This window comes from Rhincodon typus, chromosome 15 (assembly GCF_021869965.1).
Source record: "Rhincodon typus isolate 14 chromosome 15, sRhiTyp1.1, whole genome shotgun sequence".
Classification (NCBI taxonomy): domain Eukaryota; kingdom Metazoa; phylum Chordata; class Chondrichthyes; order Orectolobiformes; family Rhincodontidae; genus Rhincodon; species Rhincodon typus.
Genome location: NC_063346.1, coordinates 3,812,643 through 3,836,737, shown reverse-complemented (window position 1 = coordinate 3,836,737; position 24,095 = coordinate 3,812,643). Strand labels below are relative to the sequence as shown.

The following is a 24,095-nucleotide window of genomic DNA, read 5'->3' as shown; positions in this document are numbered from 1 at the left end:
CTCAGTGAGGGGGAGGTCTGGGGGGATGGTGAAGACCCAGCAGGGCTTGGGGCTGGGGTTGGCTGTAGATCTGAGTCAGTCCTCAGTAAAAGACTCATCTTCATCCCCCTCTGCCCACACATCAATGAATACCGTTCACACTTGGATGTCGAACACTTTTTCCGCTGCCTCTGCCTCCATGCCTATTTCTTTAACCACGAGTCTAGCCCACCCTCTACAGACCTCATCCTCCTGGACACCACCCCAAGGCCTCCTACCCTCCCTCGACCTCTTCATTTCCAACTGCTGTCGCGACATCGATTGCCTCAACCTCTCCACCTCTCTCACTGACTCCAAACTCCCCCCACAGAACGTGCTGCCTTCTGCTCTCTCTGCTCCAACCCTAACCTCACCATCAAACCCACGGATAAGGGAGGCACAGTTATGGTATGGCGCACTGACCTTTACATCGCCAAGGCCAGGCGCCAACTCTCTGATGCCTCCTCCTACCACCCCCTCGATCATGACCCCACCCCTGACCACCAAAACATCATCTTCCAGACCATCCATAACCTTATCACCTCAGGTGAGCTCCCACCCACAGCCTCCAACCTCATCATTCCCCAACCCCACTCCGCTCATTTCTGTCTCGTTCCCAAAATCCACAAACCCGACTGCCCTGGCTGACCCATTGTCTCTGCCTGCTCCTGCCCCACTGAATTTATCTCCACTTACCTTGACTCTATTTTCTCCCCCCCGGTCCAGGAGCTCCCCACCTACATCCGGGACACCACCCACACCCTCCACCTCCTCCAAGACTTCCAACTCCCTGGCCCCCAACACCTCATCTTCACTATGGACATCCAATCCCCATACACTTGCATTCCCCATGCAGATGGCCTAAAAGCCCTCTGCTTTTTTCTCTCCCACAGGCTCAACCAGTCCCCCTTCACCGACACCTTCATTCGCTTAACCAAACTCGTCCTAACCCTTAACAACTTCTCCTTCAACTCCTCCTACTTCTTACAGACTAAGGGGGTGGCCATGGGAACCCGCATGGGCCCAAGCTATGCCTGCTCTTCATAGGATATGTGGAACAGTCCCTCTGCCACAGCTACACCGGCACTATCCCCCACCTCTTCCTCCGCTACATCGATGACTGTTTCGGCGCTGCCTCGTGCTCCCATGAGGAGCTTGAACAGTTCATCAACTTTACTAAAACCTTTCACCCCAATCTCAAGTTCACCTGGACCATCTCTGATACCACTCTCTCCTTCCTGGACCTCTCTGTCTCCCTTTCTGGTGACCACTTCGAAACTGATATCTATTTGAAACCCACCGACTCCCACAGATACTTAGACTATACCTCCTCTCACCCACCTTCCTGCAAGAATGCGAACCCCTACTCCCAATTCCTCCGCCTTCGCCGCGTCTGCTCCCAAGATGGGGCATTCCACTCCCGAACATCCCAGACATCCTCTTATTTCAAGGACCCACAACTTCACCCCTTCAGTGGTTGAAAATGGTCTCGAATGCATCTCTTGTGCTTCCCGCACCTCTGCCCTCACATCCCCTCTCCGCAACAAAAACAAAGACAGAATCCCCCTTGTCTTCATGTATCACTCCACTAACCTCCGGATTCAACTTATTGTTCTTCACCACTTCCGCCACCTACAATTCGATCCCACAACCAAGGATATATTTCCCTCCCCGCTTTGCCTTCTGTAGGGACCGCTCTCTCTGTGAATCCTTCATCCGCTCCACAGTCTCCACTAGCCCCACCACCCCCCGGCACCTTTCCCTGCAACTGCAGGAAGTGCTACACCTGCCCCTACACCTCCCTCCTCACCTCCATCCAAGGAACCAAAAAAACCTTCCATATCAGACAGATGTTCACCTGCACATCTGCTAATGTGGTCTACTGCATCCGCTGCTCCTGATATGGCCTCCTCTACATCGGTGAGACCAAGCAGAGGCTCAGAAACGCTTTGTAGAGCACCTGCGCTCTGTTCGCGACAAACGACAATACCTCACAGTCGCGAATCACTTCAACTCCACCTCCCATTCCCTGGACAACATGTCCATCCTGGGCCTCCTCCAGTGTCACAATGTCGCCAGCCTGAAACTGGAGGAGCAGCACCTCATAATCCGCCTTGGAAGCCTACAACCCAGTGGTCTCAATGTGGACTTTACTAGTTTCAAAATCTCCCTACCCTCAACCTCATTCCATGACCACCCTCCCTCTCATCCCCGCGTCCTTGACCTGACACAACCTGTCCATCTTCTCTCCCACCTATCCATCCCTCCCACCTCACTGACCAATCCCCACCACTGCCTACCTGCACTGACCGATCACCATCCCACCTACCTTCCTCTCTCTATTTACTTCAGAGCTCTCTTCCCCCTCCCCCATTTCTGAAGAAGGGTCCCAACCCGAAACGTCAGTTTTCCTGCTCCTCTGAAGCTGCCTGGCCGTTGTTTTCCTCCAGCTCCACGCTGTGTTATCTCTGACTCCAGCATCGGCAGTTCTTACTATCTCTCAATCAAAATAAATGTCTGGTTAAATGGTCACCTTGTTTTATTGGAGGTTGATACTGGTGCGGCCGTTTTCAGTGATCACTGTATCAGTCTTTAACAAAATTCGCTCTGGATTCCATATCTTAGGTTTGCGCAAGACCTCGACTGGACTGGGAACCTGTACTGGGGAACCTTTACAGATTAAGGGAACAACTTCGGTTCTGGTCTCTTATGGGAAGCAGCTGGTTCAGTTACCATTGATTGTCATAAAAGGCTCAGGCCCAAGCTTGATGGGGCAAAACTAGTTGAGAAAGATTCACCTAAATTGGCTCAACATTTTTCGATTAGAAAATGGCTGCCTGAGTGAAGTCCTCATTAAATACCTGGAAGTTTTTCAGGAAGGTCTTGGGACTATCAAAGGAAGCAAAGCCTCCTTGCATGTTGACCAGGAGGTAATTCCGCAATTCTGCAAGGCCCACCCAGCGCCATTTGTCTTATGGCAAAAATAGAGGCAGAAATTAGAAGGCTGGAAAGTAAAGGAATCATCAAACCAGTCCAGTTTGTGGGATGGGCAGCATTGGTCATACTGATTGTGATGCCCGACTGGTTGGTTCACCTTTGTGGGGATTTTAAACAAATGGTAAATCACTTTTCGCACCTGGATATATACCAACCCCTCACATAGAGCATTTATATGAAAGCTGTCAGAGGTGCTGTCCTTCACAAAGCCAGACATGAGCCATGAGTACCTGCAATTGCGGTTAGATGAGGATTCCCAGAAGTATGCTACAATTAACACCCGTAAGAGTTTGTACCAATACACGAGTCTGCCATTTGGGGTACTGTCAGCCTGTACAATTTTTCAACTGATGAGAGAGAACATTTTACAAAGTCTATCCCAGGTTGCCATTTATCTAGATGACATGCTAATAACAGGGAAGACCAATAAGGAACACTTAGAGAACTTGGACATAGTCCTTAGATGTTTCTCCCAGGCGAGCATACACCTTAGAAGGGAAAATGTGTTTTCCAGGCATCTCAAGTGACCTACTTAGGCTACAGAGTCGACAAGATTGGGTTACGCCTGTTGGAAGATAAAGCAAGGGCAAACAAAGGTGCCCCAGCTCCCATATTTGTGGCGGAACCTAGGTCTTTCTTTGGGCTGGTGAATTAATAAGGAAAGTTCATACATAAGCTGGCCTCCATCCTGGCACCTTTGCATCAACTTTTAAAAGAGATTTATTTAAAATCACAAGCTTTTGGGGCGCTGCTCCTTCATCAGGTGAAATGTGATTCAGGGACAGTTTCTCAATGTAGCTCTCTGTGCACTTCCACCATAAACTCTGACTCCAAGTGGGCATCTGCAATGGGTATTCTGCTGGAGATGAGGTCAAGTAGGTTTTCTCTCTTGATGGTGCTATCACAACCTGCTGCAGGCCCTTCTGGCAGCTATGTCTTTTAGGACTTGCTTGCTCAGTCAGTGGTGGTGCTACTGAGCACTACTGAAGTCCACTGTCTACTGTACATTCAGTTGCCCTTGCAACTGTCAATGTGACTGCAGTCTCTGGAAGGCAGGGTGAAGATTTCGTCCCCAGTGGCAGGAAAGAAAGTTCCCACCAGTCTAAGAGAAATAGTTGCTGAGGGATCTAGTTTCAGACTAGGCCATCGATAGGACAGCAGATCTGACCTTACAAAAATTTTATTGCTATAAGGTCTCTTATGTTTTTATTTCTAGATTCAGTGGGATTCGCAAAGATTCTGCTCCATGGAAACATACTCCAAAGATAAGATATTCTGGTCTTCTGATCATCTGTACCCCAATAAAATCTAACAAAACACCTCATGTCCCTTTATGTAAATGTTTGTTCTAACTTTCCTTTTGAGGATATCAATGTCCATGCAGATTATTTCTGTCTGATATGAGAGCACCTGGTGCAATGACCGAGGCCCACTAAATATTCTTAACTCATATGAACTGAGTTTGAATGCCATGCCAGGTATAAGCTGGAGCACTCAGCTTGCTGTTGGTAAAACTGAAATCTGAGATCATGCTACAAAGGCAAAAACCCATTGTAAATGTTTCCATGTGGAACAATCTGTATTTTCCACAGGACTTTTTTACTATTGGTCATATTTAGATCATGATTTGCTTAACAATCATCGTGTTTATAACACAACTGAACTGAATTTGAACCTAGGACTCAAAGATGTAATTTTGTATCCAGCAGGAAGAACCATACTTACGTTTTACATGAATATCTTTTGTAGATGTTTTAGGCCAAGTTATAAAATCTGTTTGTTGTCTGCGGTAATTCGTCATCTGAGATGCCGTTTTTTGGATTGGAGTCAAAAGAATCTCTGCAATATTAAACAAATAAACTTTATAATGTCACAATGTACTTAAAAATCACATATAAAATTAATCATAATCATGAGATATGGAACTGCTAGAATGGCGAGCATTCATTGTTCATTCCTGTCTGAGAAGACGTTAGTGAACTACCTTCTTGCGTTCAGAGATAGTAGTCCGCCCACCGCCTACACCACTCCGCCCACCACGGACGTCACTCCGCCCACCGCCGATGCCGACGTTGCTCCACCCACCGCCGACACCGCACTGCCCACCGCTGACATCGCTCTGCCCACCGCCAATGCCGCTCCGCCCACCACCGACACCGATGCCGCACTGCCCACCGCCGACATCGCTCCGCCCACCGTCTCCACAGCCAGCAGCTCCAGAGGAGACAGTAACACCCAACCCTGCCGAGTCTTCACCATCCCCCCAGACCTCCCCCTCACTAAGGACGAACGGTCAGTCCTCAGTAAAGGACTCACCTTTATCCCCCTCCAGCCTAACATCAATGAATACCGCTCACGCTTGGATGTTGAACAGTTTTTCTGCCGCCTCCGCCTTCGCGCTTACTTCTTCAACCGTGAGCCTAACCCTCCCTCTACTGACCCCTTCTCCCGCCTCCAACACACCCCCTCGTCCTGGACACCACCCCAAGGCCTCCTACCCTCCCTCGACCTCTTCATCTCCAACTGCCGTTGAGACATCAATCGCCTCAACCTCTCCACTCCTCTCACCCACTCCAACCTCTCCCCTGCAGAACATGCAGCCCTCCGCTCCAATCCCAACCTCATCATAAAACCCGCGGACAAGGGAGGCGCAGTTGTGGTATGGCACACTGACCTCTACATCGCTGAGGCCAGACGCCAGCTCTCTGACACCTCCTCCTACTGTCCCCTTGATCATGACTCCACCCCTGACCACCAAGACATCATCTCCCAAATCATTCACAACCTCATCAGTTCAGGTGACCTCCACCCACAGCCTCCAACCTCATCATTCCCCAACCCCGCACCGCCCGCTTCTATCTCCTTCCCAAAATCCACAAACCTGACTGCCCTGGTCGACCCATTGTCTCCGCCTGCTCCTGCCCCACCGAACTTATCTCTACCTAACTCAACTCCATTTTCTCCCCCTTGTCCCAGGAACTCCCTACCTACGTCTGTGACACCACCCATGCCCTCCACCTCCTCCAAAACTTCCGATTCCCTGGTCCCCAACACCTCATCTTTACCATGGACATCCAGTCCGTGTACACTTGTATTCTCCATGCAGATGGCCTAAAGGTCCCCCGCTTCTTTCTGTCTCGCAGGCCCGACCAGTCCCTCTCCACTGACACCCTCATCCGCTTAGCTGAACTCGTCCTCACCCTTAACAACTTCTCCTTCAATTCCTCCCACTTCCTACAGACAAAGGGGGTGGCCATGGGTACCTGCATGGGCCCAAGCTATGGCTGCCACTTTGTAGGATACATGGAACAATCCCTCTTCTGAAGCTATGCTGGCCCTATCCCCCACCTCTTCCTCTGTTACATCGATGACTGTATCGGCGCCGCCTTGTGCTCCCACGAGGAGCTCGAAGAGTTCATCCATTTCACCAACACCTTCCACCCCAACCTTAAGTTCACCTGGACCATCTCTGATACCTCTCTCTCCTTCCTGGTCCTCTCTGTTTCCATCTCTGGCAACCACCTAGAAACCGACATCCATTTCAAGCCTACCGACTCCCACAGCTACCTAGAATACACCTCCTCCCACCCACCTTCCTGCAAAAATGCCATCCCCTATTCCCAATTCCTTCGCCTCCGCCGCATCTGCTCCCGGGATGAGGCATTCCACTCCCGGACATCCCAGATGCCCTTGTTTTTCAAGGACCGCGACTTCCCCCCAACAGTGGTTGAAAACACCCTCGGCTGCGTCTCCCGCATTTCCCGCAACTCATCCCTCACACCCCCTCCCTGCAATAACAACCAAAACAGGATCCCCCTCGTCCTCACGTACCACCCCACCAACCTCCGAATCCAACGCATCATCCTTTGGCACTTCCGCCATCTGCAATCTGACCCCACCCTTATCTGCTTTCCGGAGGGACCACTCTCTCCGTGACTCCCTCGTCCACTCCACACTCCCGACCATCCCCGGCACTTTTCCCTGCAACCGCAGGAAGTGCTACACCTGCCCCTACACCTCCCCCCTCACCCCCATCCCAGGCCCCAAGAAGACCTTCCACATCAAGCAGATGTTCACTGCACATCTGCTAATGTGGTATACTGTATCCGCTGTTCCTGATGTGGCCTCCTCTACATTGGGGAAACCAAGTGGAGTCTTGGGGACCGCTTTGCAGAACACCTATGCTCGGTTCACAACAAACAACTGCACCTCCCAGTCGCGAACCATTTCAACTCCCCCTCCCACTCCTCAGACAACATGTCCATCCTGGGCCTCCTGCAGTGCCACAACGACGCCACCCGAAGGTTGTAGGAACAGCACCTCATATTTCGCTTGGGAACCCTGCAGCCCAATGGTATCAATGTGGACTTCACAAGCTTCAAAATCTCCCCTCCCCCTACTGCATCCCAAAACCAGCCCAGCTTGTCCCCGTCTCCCTAACCTGTCCTTCCTCCCACCTATCCCCTCCACCCACCTCAACCCCCACCCCCATCTCCTACTGACTAACCTGATCCCGCCCCCTTGACCTGTCCGTCCTCCCTGGACTGACCTCTCCTCCCCTAACTCCCCACCTACACTCACCTTTACTGGCTTCACCCCCGCCTCTTTGACCTATCTGTCTCCTCTCCACCTATCTTCTCCTTTATCCATCTTCTATCCGCCTCCCCCTCTCTCCCTAATTATTTCAGAATCCCCTTCCCCTCCCCCATTTCTGAAGAAGGGTCTAGGCCCGAAACATCAGCTTTCCTGCTCCTCTGATGCTGCTTGGCCTGCTGTGTTCATCCAGCTCTACACCTTGTTATCTCTACCTTCTTGTGTTGTTGTAGTCCATGTGGTGCAGATATACCGACAGAGCTGTTCAGCAGTGAATTCCTGGATTTTGATCCAGTGACAGAGATGGTTATGCTCTTTCATTACAGATGGCCATCATGTGATACTTGTGTGAAACGTGACTTGCCTGAGTCCAATCCTGAATGTTGTTTAGGTCATACGACACATGGGCACAGACTATTTGATTGTTTGCAAAATTGTAGTGTATCAATTCTAAGCAATGTTTCCCTTAACTTTTGTTTACTGTGTAGAACTGGCTTATTGCAATGTGTGGTCCCTTTAAGATGGCTGTACATTTATGCTTGTATACATCTTAAAAGAAACAGTACTTCTAATGCATTGAATCACAGAATCCCTACAGCAGAAAGAGGGCATTCGGCCAATCAAATTTGCACTGACCCTCCGGAGAGCAACCCATCCAGACCCATCACTTCATGCTTTCTCTGTAACCCCGTACATTACTTTTTACCATGGCTAATCCACCTAACCCACACATCCCTGGACATTATGGGGCAATATAGCATGGTTAATCCACCTAACTAGCACATGTATGGACTTTGTCCAAAGAAGTGCATATCTGAACTGAATTTGAGCCCAGGACCCAAAAGTGTAATCCAGTACCCAATGGCAAAATTTACTTACTTTTTGTGTGAAAATCTTTCGTAGATGATTTAGGCATGATTAGAAAATCTGTGCGCCGTGTGTGGAAATTTGTCATGTGAGACGTAGCTTTCTTGATTGGAGTCAGAAGATTCTCTACAGAATAAATCATGGTTAGAAACCTTGCAATGTTGTAAAGCATTTGCAATTCACAAATAAAATTTATCATAATCAAGATTTCCCAATCAAGATTATCATACCCACAATAATTGTCATAAAAAGTGAATGCATAACCATCTTAAAAGAACTTTACAAAGGTCTACACTGAAAGACAACAAATTAAACTAGAACTTTTGAATGACGTGGTCACTGACAGATGGATTAAAAGATTTTCAAAGTGGGAGAAGAACCACACTTTAAGATCTTGGCCTCACAATGTCCCAAAGCACTTCATATTCAGTATACTTTTGAAGCAGACATTGTTCTTGCGCAAGCAGAGAAGACTTGTACAAAGGACTGTTGCATAAGCAGCAAATGGCTAAACTAATCTGTTCTTTTCATTCTGGTGGAGGGATTGTTGGGCAGTACATCAGAACAGCTGCCCACTCTTCATGAGAAAGTGTCAGAGCATCTTTTACATCTGCCTTCACAGGCAGACTTGGTTCTAGCATCTTATCCAAAAGATTGCACATTGTAAAATGTAGAATCTCCTTTCCACTGCAATGCAAATTCAGCCAAGATCACGTACTTAAGCCTGACATTTTACAGGAGCTGTATTACAATCTACTGATTTGGATTGCATTTTATTATAATTCGGTATGGTAAAAGTGATTTTCGTAAAGTAATTGATCTCTATTTACCTTCCTGAAACTGGTATCTCAAAAACACTATATCTCATAAATGTCTAAAATTTTCAAAAGCTTCCTGACACCCAGAGATCATAAACTAAACAACAACATTTTACGTACACTGGGTCTAAAATGACTCATCTGGAATATCCCTTTGCTGAGATCACTGGTTTTGAGGTACAAAAAGAAGAACAGGACTGACTTCTGTAAAGTTTATATCACCACAAATTTGAGCTATTGCATTGCTTTCAAAAATACTACAAAAAATTAAGTCCAGTAAAGGAAATGTGTAACACTCTTTGTGAAACCACCAAGCAATGAGCTAAAAGCTGATTATTCCTTTATGCTGGAGATAGAATCAAATTTAGGATTAGCTATGCCGAGTTGCTGTTGAGGCAGGCAGCACACTGGCTTTGATTGCAGTGTTTAGTCAAGCACAATGACTGCTACAGGCTGAATGCTCAACAAGGTGTTATGGATGCAAGGCTTTGAACATGGTTATGTTTTAAAATGTCTGTTAAAACTCTGCCAGGAAAACAGGCCTATGTGATCTCAAACTGAAACCGATTGAAAATCAAGTGATGGTTTTTACAACTGGTACAGTAAGAATGTGAAACAGAAATAAAGGAATTATGACTGTGTGGCAAAGTAGCAGTTGCTTCTGTGAAGAGCAGGATTAACAATTTTGGTGTTAGCAGTTAAGTGGAATGCTTGGAATAGTTGGCTTGCTTTTTGAAAAGAAAGGAACACGATTCATCAGACATTCTGACATTTCAGGAACCAGGGGTGCGTCTTACAGGTGGAAGCAAGGGCTGGAGTGATCCAGATGGGTGGAACAATTTTCAAAGGACACTGCAAGGTTGGACAGGGCACGGCAGCAAGAAATGAGCCTGCTAGAATCCTGAGTACTCTGAGACTACAGAATCACTATCCATCTGCCAGAAGGACTAGTAGGCCTGAGTTATAGGGAAAGGTTGGCCAGGATAGGACTTTATTCCTTGGAACGTAGGAGAATGAGGTGTATTGAGGTGTATAAAATCATGAGGGGCATAGATAGGATGAATGCATATAGTACTTTTCCCAGGGATAGGGAATTGAAAACTAGAGGGCATAGGTTTAAGGTGAGAGGGGAAAGATTTAAGAAGGACCTGAGGGGCAACTTCTTCATGTAGACAGTGGTGCATATACAGAATGGGCTGCCAGAGAAAGTGGTTGAGGCTGGTACAATAGCAACATTTAAAAAAAGCATTTGGATAGGTACATGGATGGGAAGGGTTTAGAGGGATATGGACCAAATGTGGGCAATTGGAACTAGCAGAGTGGGCACCATGGTCAGCATGGACCAGTTTGGGCCAAAGGGCCTGTTTCCATGCTTTATTACTCTATGATTCTAAGAATGGGGAAATGTAAAAACATGCTGTACCACATATTTGACTGTATTAGGTTAATGCAGAAGTAACTATTCTTTAACAAAAACAGAAATTGCTAGAAAAACGCAGCAGATCTGGCAGCTTCTGTGCAGAGAAATCAGAGTCAACGTTTCAGGTCCAGTGACCCTTCTTTAGACACATTCTGCCAGATCTGCTGAGATTTTCCAGCAATTTCTGTTTTGTTTAAAGAATAGATAAAAAAAACCAAATGAACTGTGGATGCTGAAAATTAGAAACAAAACAGAAATTGCTGGAAAACTCAGCAGATCTGGCTGCGCCTGTGCAGAGAAATCAGAGCTAATGTTTCGGGTCCAGTGATCCTTCTTCAGATACGTTCTGGTAGACCTGAGTTTTTCTAGCAAATTCTGTTTTATTTCTCGTTTTCAACATCTGCAGTTCTTTTAGTTTTTATCTATTCTTTAACCTTGTGCATTAGTTACCTATTAAATAGTATTTGAAGTGTGCTGATTTTAGTTGGTTTTAATAAAAGCCTTATAATGTGAAATATTGTCTTTTGGTTTTTTTCATCTGTTTCAGGGAAAGTCATCTCTTTTTAAAAAGCTAATAGTCTCTACAGGGATTGAAACAAAGAACGGACATCTGGGCAGCTACTTCAGCTGACTTGTGCCTCTTAAAGGGGAGCTGCACTCATCATACAGAAGCATCCATTCTGCCAGATGGAAGATTTCTAATTAAAGGGATCTCAGCATGTCTCAGATAAGTTCAGTAGCACTTGAATTTTTCAGGCTACAGCAACCTCACGGGTGGATGGGAAACCTGGGCAGGCCGTCCCCAGGTCTTTTACGCCTTTCTGGAGATCTAGCTGAGGGAGATTCGGGATTGCAGTGTTGTTAACTCTCAAAAAAATAGCAGAGGGCAACTTCTGCACCAAATGATTGTGGCCGTGGAAGTACCAGTAGAATTGTGACCCTGACCTCCATCCAGGAAACTATACTAAATGGATCCATGATCTCAGGACAAAACGAAAAACAAATGGTATAACACACTCAGATACCAAGCATTAAACAGGATCAAATTATTGTAGATGTTTGACATTTTAACTAAGCGCAAAAAGTGCTTGAGAAACTGGGCTAGTCAGGGGGCATTTTCTGAAGAAGGGTCTAGGCCCGAAACGTCAGCCTTCCTGCTCCTCTGATGCTGCTTGGCCTGCTGTGTTCATCCAGCTCTACACCTTGTTATCTCTTTAGTCAGGGAGCATCTGTGGTGAGAAATAGAGTTAATATTTCAGGTTGAGTGACCTCTCATCAGAACTGAAGAAAGATGGACATGTAAAGATGCAATAGGGTGAGGGCAGGGGAAATTAAATAACAAATGAGATATGAAATGGTTATGTACAAAGATCTGAATGTAACATGGAGGAGAGAGGAAATAAGACTAATCAAACAAAGCAAAAAAGGAGCTTTATAGTGTCATCTTGATCCTCAACAGAGGTTGAAGTTAGTGATGCTGGGAGCAGGGAGGGGAAGTGAGTGAATTCTGTCTATTATCATATGAGGAACTGGGAGGTCTTGAAGTGCAATGTGTACTGTCCCTACCTCTTGGTCAAAAACTTTGGTTTCAAGTCCCACATTAGGAATAAATGGCCATAGAATGCAGCTGAACAGGTTGATTATCTATCTATATGTCCTTCTGATATGCCTATGGTAGGCAATTAGCAAGGGAGTTTCTTGTTCAGCCAGAAGCATGTGGCTGCAGCAGCACAGTGGCCTCTCCATGTGTAGATTCTTGCCATGGACAAAGGCCATCTTCATTCTGAGGGACCACCACACAGACGAGGAGTGGGGAACACTGCTGGCCAGCAAATACCTACGGAATCATATCCTTAGGATCAATAAGCAGTTTTAGGAGACGAGCTTAAGAAAAGAAATGTGTGAAGAACTTAAAAATATGTAGGAAATAAGCTGCATTGCTACAGTGTTCTTTTACCATTCTCACTTAGGCTGTTTGACAGCGTTAACTGTCTATGATGTCCAGAAATATATTTCTACTTGTAAGAGTTCTTCAATACAACATTCACAAAGAATATTGCATTTGTCTTTTCATGGATGCTTTGATTCATAGCTATAATCTGCAAGCTATTCTGGTTTTGTTTTTCAAAAGTTGGCTATTTGACATCTAGTCATCTACCACATATACTGCTAATAGAAAAGTCCATGGGTTACAATCAAATGCCTGACTTCTGAGCATACTAATTCTGCTTCAGTGTATAATTCTGCTCTTCATACCAACAGCATTCATGTTTTCAACAAATTACAACTGCTGACATTTTTACTCTGAATTATGATTCCCGTTTTATAGGGAAGAAGTAATTGCATCAAAGTAAAAGCTTGCTGAAACTTCACAAGCAGCAAAGAGTTTTGGCTTTGAGCTGTCATTTCATGTAAAGCCTTAGATTTGTAGAATGTCAAAAAAAAAAGACAGACCCACTTTTATTGGCTAAACTGACTGAGTACACAAGGGTAACATAAAACACTTCCTGGTTTTTTAAAGGGGTTGAAACATCAAGTCTTATGCGAGATTACCAGATGTTGCAAAATGGCTTAAAATGTTCCATCAGGCAAACCTACCGGTTCAGAATTGACCATAACTTTCTGCTATCTGTGTGTGCTGATTTTTTTTGTGTAACAACCCTTTTGAGTACTGAATTTTTAAACAAAAATTCAAATGCTTGTGACGTTTTAGATTTTTAAAAAAGTAACAAGTTTTTATGTATAAAAATTATTTTGTGTGTATGTTCGATATTCTACCACAAACTTTGACCGAGTTCAGTAGCAATGTGGCAAGAGTTCTTTAAATTTACAAGAATCTGGAAATTGCATTATGATACCACACAAGAAGTGGCATCAAATTCCTTTGAGATAGTAAGGGTCCAGACCTGAAACGTCAGCTTTCCTGCTCCTCTGATGCTGCTTGGCCTGCTGTGTTTACCCAGCTCTACACCTTGTCATATCAAATTCCTTTGGTTGTTTATTTCTAGACCTTTAATCTCAGATAACTATATATAACTTTATAAAGTAAGCAAAAATGTCCATTATCATTTTTTTTTGCTTCAGAAAGTGTTCTGATCCCAGCTGATGAAAATACTGGGCATGTCACATCCCAGAGTGAAACCTGGCTTGACAGACCACAAGTTTTATTTTTCTTTTTCTGAACATATTCATAAGAGGTTTCTAATATACCTTTAACAAAAGACCATAAAAGTTTATTACACAAAAGAAAAATGCAAGCTACAATATACTGGATATCAAAATATCAAAAAGAAAGATTCATTCCTTTTATCTCAGCAATATTCATACAGGCACTCAAACTTCAGTTAAGAATCACCCCTATCTCCGTACTAATGTTTCTTGCTCAGTTGGCACATTTTTGCCAAATTTCTAACATTCACTCAATGCTATCTTCTTCAGATATATTTCCTGACACTCTTAAAACAAGCTGCTATCTCAGCTCATTTATTACTGAAGATAGGTTTTCCAAACTCATGTCTTCAACAGCCTTCTGGACATCTTTCTGTCTGATATTTCCACTGCCTTTTATTTCAGGAGCTTTCTTTTCATTGGCTTCTAAGTAACTCAGGACTTCAACACCAATCTGACTACTTGAAGACTGCTACTAATAGCACTTTTGTGTTATGGACCTCTTCTTTCTGCATCAAGATTTTTCCACACACCCTCAAACCCCTCCCAACGCTCTTTTTGTGGGTAAGTAATTCAAGGCAAAAATGATAACAAACACTTTAGCGATTATTCCCCCAGGTGCCTGCTGTTCATTTACCTTAAGTTACATGACTTCTTGTAAATGCTGTTTTTACTCAATGATCAAAATTACTTTTTGATATCATCATAGAACTGAAAACTAAAATCCATTTTTCCTCCACTTTAAAACTCAAGTTCTGAAATAACAATGTTATTAACCTTCATTACAACAGAATATATAAATTGCTTAAAGGTTAAAATTCTACCCTTCAAGGAATCTTCAAATAGTTGTGATTAAACCAGAATAATGTGCTATACAATAACAAATGCTGTGAAATACAATCTCACTGTTTTTCATCCATTTTCTCCATTCCTCCCACTTGCCAATGATGGAAAATATTTAAAATGGATAGAGGACAACTTGTTTGTCTTTTATCCACAACACGGTAGTCAACAGTGCTATTGAAAGTTAATCTTTGATACTTCTCAGGTTCTTGTGGGTTTGAAAATTCAACATTAATGTAGTAAATAGGACTATGATCACAAGCTACACACTTGTGAAAGAATTATGAAGTAAGATAGAAGTTCACAGCCAAACTTTTTCCAAGTCAAAACTTTACATTATCAGCTAAGCTAGCAAGAGAAAAATATGTAGCGAAGACCAGTTATTTCCACATAGCAAAAGCAGAAACATCAGAATACACCTCAAAAATTGGAGTGAAAAATAATGGAGTAAATCATTGGAATCCATACCAATGTAATCCATACCTTCCCAGGTCTCTAAAAGCTCTACCAGAGTGGATTTGCACTTTCCTATCATTACTTGGAACTGTTAGCTCAATACTGTTGAGTGACTGGTTTGGGAGCAGATGTGATCCTCCTCAGGTTACAGCTGTGGCCAAGCAACATTGAATCATCATCATAGTTCTGCATATGCAATTTCCAATCGAAGAAAACAGTGGCAAGGGCAAAGTAGGAGGTTGGAGGGGGTCTGATATTAATTTTCAGATCCTGATGGCCAAAGAAGGGGTGCCAGTGGACTGGAGGACAGCTAATGTAGTACGATTATTCAAGAAAGGTGATAAGGGTAAACCAGGAAACAATAGGCCAGTAAGTCTATCATGTTGTACGGAAACTACTTGAAAAAATTCTGACGGACAGAATTAATCTCCACTTGGAAAGATAAGGAATAATCAAATATAGTCAGAATGGCTTTGTAAGGAGCGATCATGTCTAACAAATTAGATTGAATTTGTTGAGGGAAGGCTTAGACAATATAGACTGGCTGGTCAAATAAACTGAACAGTGCAAATGAAATTCAAAATTGAAAAGTGAGAGGTGATGCATTTTGGGAGGACTAACAAGGTAAGGGAACACACGTTGAGTGGTAGAATCCTAGAAAGTACAGAGGATCAGAGGGATTTTTGTCTGTATGTCCACTGATCCTTGAAACAGGTACTGAATACAAGAGCAAGAAGGTTTGATGGAGGTGTATATAACATTAATTAGGCCATAGCTGGAGTACTGTGTGTATTTTTTATCATCACACAATAAGAAGGATATAATTGCATTAAAGAAGGTACAGAAAAGATTCGCCGGGATGTTGTCTGGGTTGGAGCAACTCAGCTATAAGGAGAGACTAGGGTTATTTTCCTTAGAGCAGAGAACGCCAAGGGGGATCTGATTGAGGTGTACAAAGTTCTGAGCAGCATAGACAGAGTAGATAGGGAGAAACGTTTTCCCTTAGTAGGAACCCACAAAGGGATGTGGGGGTGAGGGGATGCATAGTTTGAGATAAGGAGCATGAGGCTTAGAGGGGACATGAGGAAAGATTTTCTTTTCTTAGAAGATTATGGATATTTGGAACTCGCTGCTGAAAAGGATGGTAGAGGCAAGAACCCCCAAGACATTTAAGAGCTTTCAGATGAACACTTGAAACTCCATAGCAAACTAGGCTACAGGCAAGTGCTGGAAAATGGGATTAAAATGCTTGATGACCAGCTCAGACATGATGAGCTGAAGGGCCTCTTTCTGTACTGTAAAAACTCTATGACTGTGACTAATGAACACTGAATCCAGGGCAGTATTTTATTAGCAAGGAATCAAATGGTAAATAGGTCATTTAATAAGCACTTAAATAAAAATCTGGAATTAAGAGTCTAAAGATGACCATGAATCCATTATTGGTTGTTGGAAAAATCTATCTGGTTCACTAATGTCCTTTAGGGAAGGAAACTACCATCCTTACCTGGTCTGGCGTACTTGTGACTCCAGACCCACAGTGATGTAGTTGACTCTTAAGAACTGCCCTCTGGGCAATTAAAGATGGGCAATAAATGCAGGCTTGGCCAACGATGTCCTCATCCCGTAAATCAATAAAAAAATTAATGTATATTGGTAACAGTGATCTAGCCTCTACATTGTTGCTGACAAAAATAGAAATTGCTGGAAAAGTTCAGCAGGTCTGGCAGCATCAGTGTTTATTCTCCACGGATCTGCCAGACCTGCTGAGCTTTTCCAGCATTTTCTATTTTATTCTCTGATTTACAGCATCCACAGTTCTTTCAGTTTTTATCTACATTGTTGCTGTTGTATTCAAAAATTTGTGCAGTGTCAACATAGTTCCCGTGCTAGCCTTCAAACTAAAAGGTTTCTCTTTGTTTTGCAGACATTGCTCCCCCACAATCCCCACATCTCAATGTGACAGTTTGGGTATACAGATATAACTATTCTTAAGGTTGATAAACTGATTGCTTACTTTTGTCAGTCATAGAACTGTAACAGTTTAATAACTTCTTTAATTCCCTTTTGTATCTATCTTCACATTCTTGAATCACTTTGTGTCGATCACATTTATTGGGGCACAACTGAAGAATTTTGCAGAAATTTCTACTATTCAGGGATGCTGCTACAGTTGAACAACCTATTAAAGATTAAACAAGATAGATGAGAATTTTCAATAACGTAATTTTTGCACTAGGCTTCTTTTACTTATAGGAGTTTTGAAAATGTTACTTTATTGAGTTTAGGTCACTGAAAACTGAAATATTTGTGTCCCAGTTACCTTGACAGTTAAACAGGTAAAATCAGAATCAATTCATTTGTTTCCCAAACAGTATTCAGTTAGTAATGTTAGTGATGCTGGTAAGAATGTCAGCTGGGTTGGAAAGGTACTACATTTGGACTCAAACATCCATGCCACCTGATTTAACTCTTGTGCCAATGTGTGGGTTTTGAAATAGTTTACATTTAGGATACAAAAAATTTAATATCACACACGGTTTCTGATATTAACAGTGATCTTTGTTCATGAGAATGGACTCACTTTACTGATGAAGACTGGCCATTTAAATAAGGTGCCAGTGTACCAGATGCCCACTGTACCATATTCCATTGGATTTGATGTGGAGGTGCTGGTGTTGGACTGGGGTGGACAAGGTCAGAAATCACACGGCACCAGGTTATAGTCCAACAGATTTATGTGAAATTACAAACTTTTGGAGTGCTGCTCCTTCATCAGGTGGTGTCATGTCACTTCTGACAATTGGATTTGGGAATAATCAGAGAACAATTGTTGATGAATAACAGTGACAAAGGACTTTACCAGAATTTTTAACATGCTGTTTCAATGGCTGACCACCCTGTTGGATTTGTCTGACGCACACTTTTCAATTTTGCCCTCATTATCCGAGAGGCTCAGATTTTGTGCTACAGTATGATTCTGTGGCTAATAATCATTAGATGGGATCTCAAAGCAAGTGTCATTCTTTATATGTATACCTAGGCAGTAAGGTTCAGGTTATTCAGTAATCCTGGGTCTTCATTTAATGCCACATGCTTGCACACACACACAAAATTCTAAAAGGGTTTACTGCGTAGCAATAAGGGATTGAAATCTTAACTGTCTTTTATATCTTTAGCCCATAAATGCTATGGCTAATTGCAGCATCCAAATTGTCATCCCTACTATAATTGGTTAACTCAGTATTATGGAAGGAATTGAAAGAAACAGCATAAATTTTTCAATCTGTTAGCAAATGAATGAAAAGTGGACACAATAAATCAGAAATATATGTGGAGAGTAATTGTTCCACATGCTTTCACAGCATGCTATATGGTTAACTGAACAAGAAACAGCAAGTGATTTAGAAGGCACTTAGCACTCTCGTTTTATTGCTCAGACCTCTGAGTATAGGAGTTGGGACATTACGTTGAGGTTTTACAGGACGTCGGTGAGGCCTCTTCTGGAGTACTGTGTCTGGTTCTTATCGCCCTGTTATAGGAAAGATATTATTAAGCTGGAGAGGGATCAGAAGAGATTTACCAGGACGTTGCTGGGAATGGAGGGTTTGAGTTATAAGGAGAAGCTAGGTAGGCTGGGACTTTTCTCACTGGAACATAGGAGGTTGAGGGGCGACCTTAAAGAGGTTTATAAAATCATGAGGGAAATAGGTAAGAATGGCAGATGCATTTCCCCTAGGAGGGGGTTTTTAAGACTAGGGGGCAGATTTTTAAGGTGAGAGGAGAAAGATTTAAAAAAGACATGGTGGGAAATTTTTTACACAGAGAGTGGTTTGTGTGAGGAATGAACTTCCAGAGGAAGTGGCGGATGTGGGTACAGTTACAACATTTAAAAGACATTTCGATATGTATATGAACAAGAAATGTTTGGAGCAATATGGGCCGAGCGCAGACAGATGGGACTTGTTTAGTTTGAGACTGGAGGGTTTGCGTTGTAAGGAAAGGCTGGATAGGTTGGGACTTCTTCCACTGGAGTGTAGGAGGCTGTGGGGTGATGTTATAGAGGTTTATAAAATCACGAGGGGCAAAGGTAAGGTGAATAGACAAGGTCTTTTCCCCAGGGTAGGAGAGTCCAAAACTAGAGGGCATAGGATTAAGGTGAGTGGAGAAAGATTTAGAAGGGACCTGAGGGGCAACTTTTTCACACAGAGGGTGGTGCATATGTGGAACTAGCTGCCTGAGGAAGTGGTAGAGGTGAGTGCAATTACAACATTTAAAATACATTTGGACAGGTACATTGGGTAGGAAAGGTTTAGAGGGATATGGGCCAAATGCAGGCAAATAGGACCAAGTTCAGTTTGGGAAACCTGATCACCATAGATGAGTTGGGCTGAAGGGTCTGTTTCCATGCTGTACGACTCTATGAATCTATAAATAGATGCAAAATAGGTACCAGAGTCATACAGTCATACAGTATGGAAACAATACTTTGGTCAACCTCTCTGCGTCATTCAGACATCCCAATCAGACATTGTCCCATTTGTCAGCATTTGGCTCATATTCCTGTAAGCCCTTCCTGTTCATGTATCCATCCAGATGTCTTTTAAATATTGTAATTGTCCCCATCTCCACCACTTCATATGATAGCTAGTTCCATCCATGCACCATCCTCTGTGTGAAAAAGTTACTCCTTAGGTCCTTTTTAAATCTTTCCCTTCTTACCTTAAACCTATACTCTCTAGTTTTGGACTCCCTCACCCTGGAAAAAGAATTTAGCTATTCATCCTATTAATGCCCATAATGATTTTATAAACTTCTATAAGATAGCCACTTAGCCTTGGATAGTCCAGGAAAAAAAGTTACAGCCTTTTCAACCTCTCCCTATAACTCAAAACCTACAATTCTGCAACATCCTCGTAAATCTTTTCTGCACCCTCTCAAGTTTAATAACACCCCTCGTATCAACGAATAGTAGAAAACATGTTGACTTTGCTGATAGTAAACAAAACACGGTGGGGGTTGTCATTAATCAAAGGACAGTGAGCAAACTATGAAATTGTTGAACTCAATGTTGAGTCCTGAGGTCTGTGAAATGCCTAAGTGGAAAATAAGATGCTGTTCCTCCAGCTTGCATTGGACTTACTGAAGCACTGCTGCAGCTTAAGACAGTAATGTTTGCGTAAGAGCAAGAAACTAACTGAATCTTTTATTTTTATAGTTCCATCATTCATTATTATTTTTCTATGTTTACAAGGGGTAACTTTACAGTTCAGATCTATTATCTACTAGTCTTGGTGTAGGATGGGAGAACTGTAATCTTCTCAGTGCATGAGCATGTGCAAATGTGGAAATACGTAAACAGGGTGACAGAATAATGGGAGAAGGTGTGATAGGAGAAGTAATGGATTGGGTGAAAATTGATAGGCAAGATGTGCTGAGTATGCTTAGAGTGGATTAGTCACCAGGAGTTGGGAATAGAACAGAGGAATGGGACTGACTGGATTGGTCTACAGGGTGCAGCTTGGACTCCTCTGGCCAAATAGCCTCCATCTGTGCTGTAATGGCTATAATCTGCCTGTTGACTAGACATTCCACAAATGCCAACTTAAGAAAACTGACTTCATTTCTCCTACGTGTACATAAGCTACCCTATCAGACAACCCAATTTCCATTAACCAAGTTACAAAGTAAAAGTGAATAAAAGCCCGACAAAAATGATGTAATAAGTTAATACACAGAATGTACAAGAGCAGGTAAAAATAAAACTTAACAGTTAAAAGACATACCTGAACATCGGAAATCTTGACCTGCATTAAGTGATGGTGCAGGACTGGTAAGAGTGCTATTGATTTCAGTATCAATTAAATCTGAACACAGAATAAGTGAATCTGTAAAAAGGTAGTCAATAAGGTATTGAAAATAATTACTTCTCTAGTTTACTTAATATTATAGAAGTGATGCTCTTCTTTTGGATCTAACTGATAGAGTATACAACCCATCATCAAATTCTCTGTATTTACACTACTGTGTCAGGAGGCAAGCAAGAGCATAAGAGCTGCTGGGTCATTTTCTCTTACTCCTTCTGATCAAGAACCATCCCAATCCTTAACCCAGTGGAATTGTCTGAGATCAGGAAATTGGAATCTTAGCTGGTTAAAATAATAAACAGGTAAACCATAAAGACCAATCTGGGCTCCAAGTTACTGATCGATTAATCAATTGCAGCCAAGGTGTGGCTGAAGCACTAACAAATGACTGCAAGTGCCCTTAGGTAACAGAGAGCCAAATCACAGAGTTCCACAGTTGGCATCACCTAATTAGTAACATGAACCTCAATCTGTCTTTCTCTTGTACATTGCAAGAATACCAAACATCTTTTATTTCCTCACTGAGATTAACTAACTCAGCTCAGTGTTAAACCTGGAATATGCACACAATGGTGCAATTTAATGGGATGCATTTTCCAGTGTGCATATATAAATAGTTTAAAGTATAAATTTCCCAAACCTTCAATTTTACCATACACAATGGATTGTTAACACATTTCCAGGTCCCACACCAGGTCCAACATGTATAGGAGAGTTCTAATGGATCAGTAAACTAATTAGAAAATGTTTACTGAGCCCTTAAGTGAATGTGTGGCAACTGAGGGTGGGCTTGAAATAAGCCAGCTCACTAGGAGCAAAGTTCGGCTACAATACATGCAAGGCAGAGTAGGCTGGCTGCCATACCCAGGAGGTGAGCAGCTGATGCATTTCACTGTAAGCAAGTATTTGTTTTGTTAAAACATTATTTAAACACCCTTTAGGTGTAGTATTTTATAATATGAATGTCATCCTAGTAATTCTGATCAGGGTTGTAAACTCTGGGTGGAATCTTCTTTGCCCCTGAACAACTGAACCAGTGAGAAAGTTGGGAAGATTGTGAGAAATGGCCTGCAAGGAGTTTTTGACACTGAGAGCAAAATATCCTATTTTCCAACCATGTTAAATGGCAAAAACGAGATTCTTGTTCGTGAGTGCTGACTGGTCTTACCATGCATTATTATTTCATCTTGCCTCATTTCCTATTCTCCTGAGATAGAAGCTAGACAACAATAATTCCTGACATTAAAGTCAGAGAAGTCATCTGGTGACTCCAGCTTGCTGTCACTCTTCTGGATATTCATCTTGGACATCAGTCACCAACATCTCGAAGCACACTCTATGGGCAGCAACTGCATGCACTCCCCATCGACAGACTTTGGCATCCCACTTGTACCAGATTCACTGCACACCATGGCACATCTCCAAATCACTTACAATACTATATTTGAATGCTGCACTTTGGAGCGCACCAGCAACTTTGATTTAATACTGTTCTGAGGAAGGGTCACCGGACCCGAAACGTTAACTCTGTTTTCTCCTTCACAGATGCTGCTAGACCTGCTGAGCTTTTCCAGCAACTTTGTTTTTGTTCCTGATTTACAGCATCCGCAGTTCTTTCGGTTTTGATTTAATACTGCTGCCAGCACATTTTGCACCTCATGGATTGGACGAGGCTGCACCTCAGGTTTCCTTGTTCTCTCTTAGTGCTCACTCACTTTTTGCCCACTTCAATGTTCACGGCATCACTGCCTTGTCTCTTTGCACTCTGTCTCTTCAGCCAGAGCTTAAATGCTCACAATACAAAGGCAGAAAATTTTCAAACTCTAAAAAGACAGCATCTCTCTCTCCTTGCAAAGAAGTAACAAAGAATTGTAAGTAGCTAGCTATTCTCATTTACTAGTTGCATACAAGCTGCTGCCTCTAACCAGAAATAGTGAACAATTAATGTGCCAATTGTGCTGTGTATGTAGTAAAGAATTGACAGGACTCGGCAGGCAGAAGATTGGAGATCAGAACTTAGGAGCACTATTGAAGTATTTCCTAATACTTTTTACTTCACCCGTAACATCGATGTATTTTTGTTTGTCTAATCTGTCGGCATGTGTGTGTAGGGGTTCAAGAAGGGGTAGAGTTATAACTTGATAATTCATATTCCGTTCACCTGTAGTTAGAACTGATTAGTATTTCATATTAAGTCAGTATTTTCTGTTAACCTGACTTCATTAAATAGGTAAATTGGGGACTTTGAATAACTTGATGAAATCTTTAACTTTTGTGATGACACCAGGAGGAGTGGAGTTCAAGAATTAGCACATTTTCCCAAGTGGGTCGTGATGATAGTTAACAAGCCAAGTTTGAAATGATATAGTAAGAAAACTCGCTAGGCCTTGCAGTGAGAAACAATTCATGAAACTTGCCAAAAATGACACTAGGCTGATGTCTAGGAAGATTTAGCCCTCCATTTTGGACCCTAATTGGATTAAGAATCGCCTACTTATCTTCAGATGGTTTTTGCACTTGAAATTCTAAGACATGATCTCCTGTGGTGAGCCTGTCTTGGAATCGTCGAATCCAGGGGTGATGTGATCCGAGGTCATGTTGGGAGCTTTAAGTGTGGAGTGGGAATGGGACAATGTGGGTTAAAGGTGTTGTCAAATGTGTTCAGGTGGGATTGTTGGTTCAGAGTTTCAGGGGCTGGGGGAGGGGATGTACATTGTAGAGGGAGGTCAGTGGTGAGTCAGTAGTTCAGTTTCATCATTATCAGGGAACCAGGGTAGGTTTATAATCCTTCAGCTTTTCCTGGTTAACTATTAGGCTGAAGCGAGTTCAAATTCTCCAACTTAAAATGGATATTTCAGAGAGTTCCAGATGGAGAAGAATTATCCATCAGTTTAATTTCTTTAGACAATCCCATGGAGACAGCTTAGTCAGGAATTCTGAGGAGAAACTCCAGTCTAAACTGCTACATTGACTTTCTGACAATCTGAATATCTGGGCCAACAAGGTGTAGAGCTGGATGAACACAGCAGGCCAAGCAACATCATAGGA

General features: G+C 43.0%; 1 protein-coding gene across 1 annotated transcript in view; it reads right to left on the bottom strand.

Moving 5' to 3' along the window:
• Positions 1-24,095, bottom strand: part of LOC109928292 (telomere repeats-binding bouquet formation protein 1) — a 123,590-nt gene that overhangs the window by 16,872 nt on the left and 82,623 nt on the right. Inside the window, exons 9-12 of the mRNA XM_048605947.1 lie at positions 20,967-21,047; positions 17,198-17,362; positions 8,488-8,601; positions 4,741-4,854 (exon numbers count right to left, since the gene is read on the bottom strand). Coding sequence (XP_048461904.1) covers positions 4,741-4,854; positions 8,488-8,601; positions 17,198-17,362; positions 20,967-21,047 — 474 coding nt within the window. The remainder of the gene's footprint in view (positions 1-4,740; positions 4,855-8,487; positions 8,602-17,197; positions 17,363-20,966; positions 21,048-24,095) is intronic.